The sequence below is a fragment of the Orbicella faveolata genome, unplaced genomic scaffold (assembly GCF_042242905.1).
Source record: "Orbicella faveolata isolate gen_17 unplaced genomic scaffold, um_ofav_v1 contig_13, whole genome shotgun sequence".
Taxonomy (NCBI): domain Eukaryota; kingdom Metazoa; phylum Cnidaria; class Anthozoa; order Scleractinia; family Merulinidae; genus Orbicella; species Orbicella faveolata.
This window is the reverse complement of record NW_028301540.1, coordinates 26,557,211-26,567,496: the sequence shown is the minus strand read 5'-3', so window position 1 is coordinate 26,567,496 and position 10,286 is coordinate 26,557,211. Positions and strand designations below refer to the sequence as shown.

General features: G+C 45.4%; 1 protein-coding gene across 1 annotated transcript; it reads right to left on the bottom strand.

Moving 5' to 3' along the window:
* Positions 1–5,033: 5,033 nt before the first annotated feature.
* On the bottom strand, positions 5,034–10,070 carry LOC149115819 (uncharacterized). The gene has a single exon (XM_089285215.1). It carries the CDS (start codon positions 9,279–9,281, stop codon positions 5,286–5,288), a length of 3,996 nt encoding a protein of 1,331 aa, XP_089141341.1. The 5' UTR covers positions 9,282–10,070; the 3' UTR covers positions 5,034–5,285.
* Positions 10,071–10,286: the final 216 nt, after the last annotated feature.

The window sequence follows — 10,286 nt, the reverse complement described above, 5'->3', positions numbered from 1 at the left end:
TAACTAAGGTGTCATTGTAGTTTCGGTTTTGAATTAAAAGCATTAATCTCAATGACGTAGTTTTTTCTATAAGGTTTACAATATGTACCTTCACAGAGTGTTAACAAGAAATTAATTGTGAATAACTTCACCAAACCGTTAGGCCCGGGTCAAACGTCGTACTTCACATGAGCCGAACCTAATGACAGTTTGGGTCGACTCAAATAACTAAAAGAACGCCTGTTTGAGTCAAACGTCGAACTTAATTCAGTCGAACAAAACTGCTACACCAAACAAATAACAAAAGCGGTCTTGTTGACCAGTTGTTTTTCAAGGTAAAGTCAAAATGGTGCCTTTAGACCTTCGATTATGCGTTTGGTTCGGCTCATGTGAAGACCGGCGTTTGACCCAAAGTCGGTCTTCAGGCGTTATTTACGGCTGGCCAGAGGTGAAGAACGCCACAGCCGCTCCAAATAAAATCAGTCGAACTTAATTGGGTCAAACGCCGAACTTCACATAAGCCCAATTGGTTGAATTGGGTTCGGCTAATGCGTTTGACCAGAGCCTTATTTATGCTCTCGTGATGTTTGTAAACACGTTTCTCTATTTTAAGAGCTTCACTGAGATCTCTGATAAAACCTAGAGCCACATAACAACCAAAACAGGTTTAATTTAACCTGGTCAGGGAACAGAAGGGTCAAACACAGAACACTTTTATTTCTCAAATAAATCTTTAAATAAATTAAATAAGCACTTAAGTTGGACTTGATTGCTGTTCGACGAAAACACTGCTTAAATAAGTAAACAAACATCTTGCAAACATGATATGACTCGGCTAAGAGTGGCCGGTATTTTTTTTTTCTTTGAAGTGACAGAGTCTGATCTTGACTAAAGTATTAAGTCATGAGGGGGACATGGGGATTTAAGTTGTTGCGGTGTTGATGTTTTTTTTTTATTGCGGTGATACGGTGAATAAAATCTCAACTTGCGGTGTTGCGGTGATCTCAAACCCTACGGTGTGCAATGTTTGTGTTTTTCACGCTGCGGTGTTCGGTGAAATGAAATTGTTTGCGATGCTGGGGTTTTTTGATTTACCTCTCTCAAACCTAAATTTGACCTAAATTTAGCATGTAAACTTCGTTTTCGATGCTAATTTATGCAAACACGTACCATTGATGTTAATGCATCAGTCAATTCCAGCAGTGTCCATCCCCCCCCCCCACCCCCGGGGGTCAACCCCCGGGCATTAGCATTTTTAAAAAAAAAAATGGGAAAATTTTCCGGGGTGGGGACGCATAAGCTGTCTAAATGCCCCGGGGTGGGGACGAATAATGAGGGCAAATGCCCTGCCCCGGGATCGTCGCCTTCCAACACCTCTGCAGTTTTTTTTTATTAATCAGTGAATAAAACGTTCAACTGTTCAGTATGTTAATGTAGTGGTAAGACTTCTAGGACAACAGTACGTGTTAGTTGATTCTGATTATATTTATTTATTTCTTTATATTTTGATTTTAACATTAAATATTTTGTTGCATAAAAACCATTTGTTTTGAATATTTCGACTAGAATAACGACAATCCCGTTAACAATGTTTACAATAAAACAAGTATCATTGTTTTAGAAATCTCACAACTTTAATATTTTATTTCAATACTTGATTATAAACAGTTCGTTGAATCAATAACCAAAAAATTTAAACCTAGATTACTTTGTTCAACAGTGTCAAAAGCACGTAACAAAGCTGGACCCTTCCATCCACAAAAATGGCATAAACATACCTTTAAAAACATCGACAAGTTTCTCTAGACCCTGACGGACAAGCCATTGCTCCACAAACGCCTCGGCTTTTCCGCTGAACTCATCCATGGCACTTTCGAAAACACGTGTGTCAAATGTCCGGCGATCGCCCCGGGGTACGCAAATGCCCAGCCCCCGGGCCGCGATAAAATTGCGAATGCCCCACCCCCGGGACTGACAACGTGAGCAAGTGCCCCGCGGTTCCCCGGGGGTGGGGGGGGGGGGGGATGCGCACTGGTAGAATTGACTGATGCATAATAATTTGTAACAAAATACAGACCAATTTCCAGTTAGTCTTCAATATGCCTCGGCTGCCAATCCAAGGCCGTTTTCATTTATACGTAACTTGACAAGTAACTCGACCTCTGCCACCCAGAACTCAGTGTTCGGTAGACACGTGGAGGAGCGAGGGCAGAAACAATCCTGGAAATTCTGGACACGCCAAGGCCGAATATAATGTATTATTGACTGCGCAGCTTTTTTCTTCGAAGAAAGGAAAAGGTGGCAAAAACTACCGGCCACAAAATATATTCAGACGTCGCGTCGGCAGGGAAGAAAGAAGGCTTTCTAAGCTATTAAAGGAAACTTTGTAAATTACACACGTCTACTATTTTTTTCCTTTTGCTATTCGGCTTCGTCTACAGGTCATTCTGATAGCAGTCTTCACCCGCTCCAAGGTCCTGCGACTTTCTACACCTCCTATTTTTTCAAATATTTTTTCGATTATCAACATCGAACGCAAACGTAGCAAGCTCCGGAAAGCAATACTTTCAGTGAAGATAGGGCTTCAGTCAGTGGGTTTATACATTAAGAAAAGTGAGCGAAGTAAAAGAAGAGAGGGATCTAGAGTAAAAGCCATCTCTCAAGGGTCCTCACGTTTTTCTTCGTCCGCTTCCTAACTTCGCGCAAGGTTTCTTCACAAGAGCAAGAAAACTGATTTACAGGCATCAGTAGTATCAACATATGCACAATGAAAAGCGTTGTGATGTGTTTATTTTGTGGAAAATTGTTGAGGTATAAAAGTATTATTTTAAGTGTAGATGAACGAATCATGGCGCTAAAAATACGTGTTGCGGTGACGGTGTTTCGTCCACTTTTCTTGCGGTGTTGCGGTGTTCAGACCCCCCCCCCCCCCTGCCCCCCCATGTCCCCCTCAGTCATGTACTTGTCAAACTGAACGCCTATTCCTGCGACTATACACAGAACAGTTATAAAATAAATATAAAATAATGTTTAACCTCTCTTTTCCGCTAATACTGTAATTAATATGTCAGTATATAAATAATTTAATACCGTAGCATAAGAATTACCACTAATAGCCATTACAAGTCAAGTTAGGTGGGTTGTAATGCATATTTTGTATATTTGATCAGCAAAGAAAAGTCAAGACAAAAAATGTATTAATAGTTTTCAGTAGTAGAGCAGTGTCGGATTTGGGGGGTTAAATGGCAGGCTACTTCCCTTCTTTTCAACTCCACATCCCCGGGAAGAAGCCGATTACGCGAAGTTAAGCGTCAAGTACAAATGATATCGGATTAAGGATTTGGAGTCGCTATGTATAATAAACAGAGGTATCTTAGCGCTTTAAATACTTCCCTTTTCAGCAAACCGGTGTTGAACTAGCCCCAAGTTTAGTCGACAGAAGACGACACGATCGAAAATTAAAACAATAATTTGTGAACGACATAAGCTTTCTTGACTGCGGATGTCATGCTCTTAGAGAAAATACTGTTTCTATAAACGTCGCGACAGGAGAGGAACCAGCCAAAAAGAGTTCCTTTAGCTAAAAAAGTATACATGCAGGCAACCTGTGGTCACTAGATAATAACCTGTATTGAGTAGATTGCTTATACACTTAATTAACTTCTATTTTCATGTTTATTCAGTGGTCCGCGGTATTGTGTGATGACCACAAACGGGAAGACGAGCCCCGCTGCTCAATAAATAAAGGAAGCCCAAATAAACGAGCCTTATCTCTCACTCGTATTTTATCAAGACTTATTGTATAAGGAAAACATATAGCACTTAACGAAATAAGTCACAGAGGAAGTTTCCGTGCGGTACAAATAAAAATGATTTCACTTAAATACTTAAAAGGACTCTCAACCATGAACATTTATCTATCAATGCACAGCGGCCTAGGTCAGACTGAATGTCACGGCAACAAGCTGTGTCATAAAAAGAAACGAGGTGGGACTGCTTCCGCTCTTAAGCTGTTCTTAGTTTTTGCCTGCAAAAAAGTGCAAAAGAACAATAGCACAAAACTTTCAGCAGCTACCAGGGATATTTCTCAGACTTCAAGCCGAGACACTTTTTTTCGAATGTTTCTGAGAACAAGGCGAAACCGGTTGGAAGCATACATGTATTAGACATATTAAAACATTTTTTGCTCGGGTGGGATAAGCTCGTCATGACGTCAGTACGGTGTTCTTTTAGTTGGGCTGTTTTCACCAACAAGCTCTTCAAAATCATGATCATCGGCAATAGTGTAAGGTGCTTTTATTTGCTGCCAGGGTTTTCACCTCTCCTATCCACGTCACATACATGTAGCAGGCCAATTTTTAAGCAGTGTCGTAGTGCCTGCTTGTTGCGAGAGGTGAAAAATGATACTTTGTAATAGTTGGCGTAGGTTCGTTCGCGTTTAAATTTATTTTCTTTGCATTCCTTTAACGTTACGACATCTACTACCGCTCAAGGATTCGCGTTACCCTTCTTTTTACACATCCTTGACTAGTTTAATTTTATGCGTTAAACGTTTTTATGTTCATCTCATTTAGTTGAAGTAACTGGCAATCATCGTTCAACTATTTGGAAATACGTAAAAGTTTGAGACCAAATAGCTTAAATATTTGTTAGTGTCCCGGACCTGTTTCTGGATGTTCCACTCCAATGACTGCCTCTAAAGTTAATCAGGGTATCAACTTGAAGCTGGTAAAAGTTGAAAAAAAAAAACATTGATCGACGAAGAGTTAAAGCTTGAAAAGTCACCTTCATAAGCTCGCTACATTGGTTTAATCGTCAACCTTATCATATAGGCGCGTTACTGTTATCGTGTACACGGACTGAGAACGTCGTTTAAAATCAGTTTGAAGCCAAGCCGTTAAAGCTGCAAAACTTCCGTCGAACACACCCACACGTAGCCTCAGTTCCAGAAAACTTAGAAGCACACTTTTTCAAATTGGGTTTTCCGTTTCGGCAGTCGTCGGATATGTCTCTTTCAAAAGCAGGGCTTTCATTTTGAATGAATAAGTGCATTAGTAGTATAGGACGCTTATAGGGGCGGTAACCAATCAGAAGGCCGTGCATATCATTAAAAAAGGCTCTCGACCAATCAGAGGGCAGTATTTTCGATTTGCATAAACAAGATGGTGGACGTGTTTTAAATATGCGCCTGCAGTGGCGTCAGCAGTCTTTTGCATCCAGGTCATGCGCGTGCTCAAATAAGGCGATAGACAGGAAATGAGTTTTAACAATTGATTTTTTTTATTGATTTTACAGGAAGTAAAAAATTACAATGGTGCGTATCCGTATGGAAACGACATGTAAGTGTTCGTGTCTACGACGCGTTTGTCGAAGACGAGTCCGTAGTGTTTGGTGTGAGTGATGACCTTGAGATGTTTGGTGGCTGGGTTTCTGTAAAAGAAGTTGGGGTTTACGACGGGGATGTTGCGTCGTTCACCGTCCTCGAGAGGTTGTTCGAGTTCGTCGAGTAGATTTTGTTTCATGACGTCATAGTTGAGTTGGTGTAATCCTCGTACATTGAGTGAGAAGCCACGCACCTTACAGCAGACTTTGCCTTGGTGGGTTTTGTACCCGTAATTCTTGGGTCCAGCGGAGGTGAAATCGATGATGTAATCACCGTCGTCGAGCTCGTTGGTCATCTCTCCGAGGTAATCGCCTAGCGGAACGTCGGGTTGGCCTGGTTTGTGCGAGTAGATGACGGAATCGGTGTCAAAGTAGAGGACTTGTTGCTTTAACAGTTCCAGGTAGCTGTATAATTTGAGTCGAGCCCAGCAGGTGGTGAAAGCGGCGATGAAGATGTTGATTCGTCCGTTGTCGGGTTGATTGTCTTCGAGTTCGGCGTGGACGACTTCTAGGGCTTCGTCGTTGGCGATTCTGACTTGTTTTATCTCGTGGAAGGGATTGGAAACGAGGGCAAAGAGGTGCGCTGCGGTGTAGACGACTTCGGTAGTGGGTTTGTGTAGGTTTTCGCCGAACTTGCCCCAGAAAGAGTTGAGCATGAGTTTGGCGGTGGCTTTGCGTCCGGGATTTTTCTGGATCATGTCCGGATCGAGAGCAATGCCTTCTTTCTGGCGGTATTGTTGCACGTACTGTACCCTGTCTTGGGGGGTGTGACACCAGTTAGGGTAGCCGGCGGATTCCTGTTTGATTTTTAGCCAGGTGTTCACGTAATCGGCGAAGAGTCCTGTACGGCGTTGTCTTTCCGGGAAATGGTAGACTTCGTGGATCTTGATGAGCGTGTATCCCATGGCAACGGCTTTCTCGATTTCGGGGGTGCACCAGGTCCCTCGTAGCGTGCGTTGCTCGGCCGTGTGAGAGCATTGATGTGATTTCTCGAGGAGGGGTTTGTTCATTTCGTGTTCCACGCACGATCGGCAGAGTGGGAAGGTGAGTTTTTTCTCGTGCCGAAAAGGTAGAACGGGATGGTAAAGTTCGTGAGGTGGTAGTATGTCCACTTTGGCCATACCGAAGTAGTGATGGATGTCTTGGTCGTCTGGGTTGACGATGACTTGCGGGTGTCCTATGGGGTATTTGCTTCCCTTGTTGACCCAGGGGTAGAGCGACGTCACGTCGATGTACTTGATTTTCTCTCCTTGAGCCACGTCGGCCACGTGATGCAGTTTGACAGCGTTCGTGCGTCCTCCGAAGAAAGCGTCTCGGGGTTCGAGCGGTTGGACGATTTCGAACGTGTCTAGAAACTGGCTGAGATCAGGGTCAGTTTTTTTTTCTAGGGCCCAGTCGCATTCCCACTTGACGCAGAGCTGGTAACCTTGGCGACTGAGAAGGTCGTGTTTGCGGAGTGTGGCCTCGTAGACTTCCTGCATGGTGCGATCGGCGTGATAGATGGGATATCGGTCTCGATGGGTCGGGAAACAGCGAGGACATCCGTGCCATAGACATCCGTGGAATTCGTAGACGGTTCGAGTGGTCGGATCGTATCCGTCCACGAGCTGATTGGCTAGTCGTACTTCGCCTCCGTTTCGTACCGTGAGGATACGATCACCTTGACCCGTGCGTTGCAACGAGTGTTCTTGCCAGGCTAGCCATTTCAGGGCTTCGACGGACTGATTGGATCGGGCGCCGTGCCATCCTCGCGGGGGTCTGGAGGCGATGGTGTTGAGCGGAACGAGTTTCTTGCGCCAGAATCGTTGGCAGGCGGAGGCGATGGTGAGGCATTTCTCCATGGGGTCAAAGTCGGCTTTTTGTTTGAATTCTTGCCGGAACTTTTGACAGCCCGCTTTGAGGAGTTTGACGTCCGACTCGCAGTAGGCTTCCATTTCTTCCCTTAGTACGAAATGGTAGTCGTTGTCGACTTTCTCTTGGTACCACTGTTCGAACTCGGCTTTCTTTTTGGCGGACATGCCGTCGGGATCGTACATGTCTCGCGGTGGCATGGGACCTTCGTACGCTTGATTTTCTAGGGTGTTGAATTTGTGTGGGAAGAATCCTTTACGCAGTTCAGTGATTCCGAAGGTGGCGGGAAAGTTGGCCAGTGGGAACGGGAGAAAGCAGAGGGAATCTTTGAAAGTCAGTCTGTCGGATTTCAGGGACAGTATCTTGGTGCCTATGGGGATTTGGTCCGTGACTTCTCGATGGGTGGCGTAACAGTGTTGCAGGATGAACATCCCGTCGTAGCCTTTGAGATTGTGATAGATGACGATGACGTTCCGATCCTTATTGTCCTGGTCGACGGTGAGGGATTCGAGGTGTTCGAACATGGCTGCGGTGCAGTTGCGCCCGTAGAAGGAGTGACATATCTCATCTTCGTCGTTTTCCAGGCAGAGTAGAATGGGTGTCTGATTCCCTTCGGCGTCGGTGATGGCTTCGTAGTCACAGTACACTTGAAGGGGAGGGTCTTTGTCTACACAGACGCTCGTGTCTGGATCGTCGGGTCCGGGTTCTTCGAAGGGTCGCCCGTTGACTTGGTCGCGGGGGACGCGTATCCTTTCGGGCTCGTCTTCGTCTCTGGGGACGCGTTGGATGTAACATCGGTGCTTCGGCAGATGGACTTGTTTTTCGCAGATGCGGCATTCGCCCCATTCGCACTTGTGATCGGGGGAACGACGACTACCTCCTCGTCCTGTCCTGCGTTTACATTCGTAGACTTGGCAACACTTCTCACACTTTTTGTGAGTGTCGCAGATGGAGGGGATGGTCAAACTCTGCCGTTGCAAGTGGTCGTTGTAGCATCGGTCACCGAAGAATTGTCTGTGGCACAATCGGCAGATCTCGGTGGGTTCGGGAAACTTGCCTGGCGCTAGGGGTCGTTTTTTCTCGATGAAATCGGGGCAGTCTTTTCGTTTGCAGGCGGGACACCATTGACCGAGGCAGGGATGATGACGAAAGTCGTCGTGATCGTAGCCTCGATTGCATTCGTCGCAGAAGTAGGATTTGCCGATGAATCCCTTGAACGAATTGCATCCGTCGTAGTGATCGTCTTCTTTGATGAGACGAATGATCTTATCTGAGGGTTCGGGTCCCGCGTAGATGATCATGTGGGGTGGGTCGATGGACATGACTTTGATCTGGTAGCCAGGTAACGCTTTTTGAAATTGTTGCAGTTCGTGAATGCCGCAAGGTCCTTCGGGAACGTTGGCTCGACGGTGTAGGTCTTTGGCCAATCGCTCTTGGACAGGACAACCCTGTTTGAGATTGTGGTAATCTTGGTCACGCGAATTCTCGTTCGCGTCTACCCAGGCTTTCATGGTGACGATGGCTCGGGCGCAGCAGAGAGTGTCTTTGTTTCGGATGGTCACGCGCGACCGTTTGACGATTCCCCGCACGGCGGCGCAACTCGGCCTGTATCGTTTTCCGTTCCCGCTGCCTGGACCTGGGGTACGTATGAAAGTGGTTTCCATGGTAAACGTGTCGTCGGGGGTGAATTCTTCGTTGGAGTTGAGTTTGGCCGCGAGAGACTGGAGATAAGTGGTTAGTCTTTCACTCCCTTCTTCGAATTCTTGCACGGTGAAGGTGGTGGACTGAAAGGCGTGCGTGAAGGCACGGGACTGCATGGTGAAATGGACCGTGGAGTGGGGTGTCAGGGTAGGATCCTGAGCGATTTGTTGCTCGATGGATCGTTGAAGGGCCCGAGTCAATTCTTGGCCTAGATTGTCCTCGCGAGTCGCGTCTCTGTGTTGTCTGAGCGTGGCTTCGTACCGTTGTTTGTGGAGGACGTTTCTCCAGTGACGTCGAGCGCCTATGGGTCTTAAGTCGAAGTCTAGGAGGGGTCTTGTATTGTTACCACCACCTCCGGTTTGGAGCATCGCTTGGGCGTCATCGTCGAAGGGGAAGGCTTCGTCGTAGGTCCGTCTGTTCTGTAAAAAGACATCAAACACAACGTTTTTTAATTAGTCAGTTTTTATTGCCAGGTCTCCAAGAGAAGGGGTTTGGGACAAGAGCGATTTTTTATCATTTACGTTTAGGAGCGCGTGTAAGTAACTATTTCCTAAATGGATTAAATTTTTCTCGCCACGCTTGTTGACATAATAACCATAGAAAGTTGAGATACGATAGGCACGATCGCAAAAATGAGATTCCCATATATAGTTACTTTTTATGATTCTTATGTGACCGTAACCCCATCGTCTTTTCAGTTCGCCATAATCCAAGATTTCTTCGAGAAGGTTTCTCATTTGATAATTGTTCCTTCTATCGCGTATGTGTTGCCAAGTTGCCAAGTCAAGTACGTAACGCTTTAGTTCTTCCGGTAACCAATCCCAGTAACTCTATGAAAAAGATTAGGGTTAGAGTTCTAAAGATGACTTTCTTACATAGGGTACACGTCATACTCACTGCTTCATATTGATCCATCAGTTGGTTCATCTGTTCATCGGTCACTGATTCATATTGATCCATCTGTTGGTTCATCTCCTCGTCGGTCAGCTCCTGTGCCATGGTTTCTTCTTTCCAGCGCTCGATACAAGTTCAAAACTCAGAGTGACTCGAACGGTTCGACTCGATTTTTTTTATACACACGGTATAATGGTGTCCAGTCTCCGACCGAGTGTAGGGGTATATCCACCTATCCCCCGGGTCGGTGGTAACACGTGACTTGGTCTCGATCTCATGGATTGGCTATCGCCTTATTTGGACATGCGCGTCACAACCTCGATTTCATATTTCTCCTTATTTGGACATGTTGCCCTTATTTGGGCATGGACGCTATGTTTTGCTACCAAAGGCACCACCTTGTTTTGCTACCAAAGGCACCACCTTGTTTATGCAAATCGAAAATACTGATTTTTTTTTTTTTTTTTTTTTTTTTTTTC

Coding starts and splice junctions, on each gene's coding strand:
- LOC149115819 (XM_089285215.1), bottom strand. CDS start 9,281: ATGCTCCAAACCGGAGGTGGTGGTAACAATACAAGACCCCTCCTAGAC.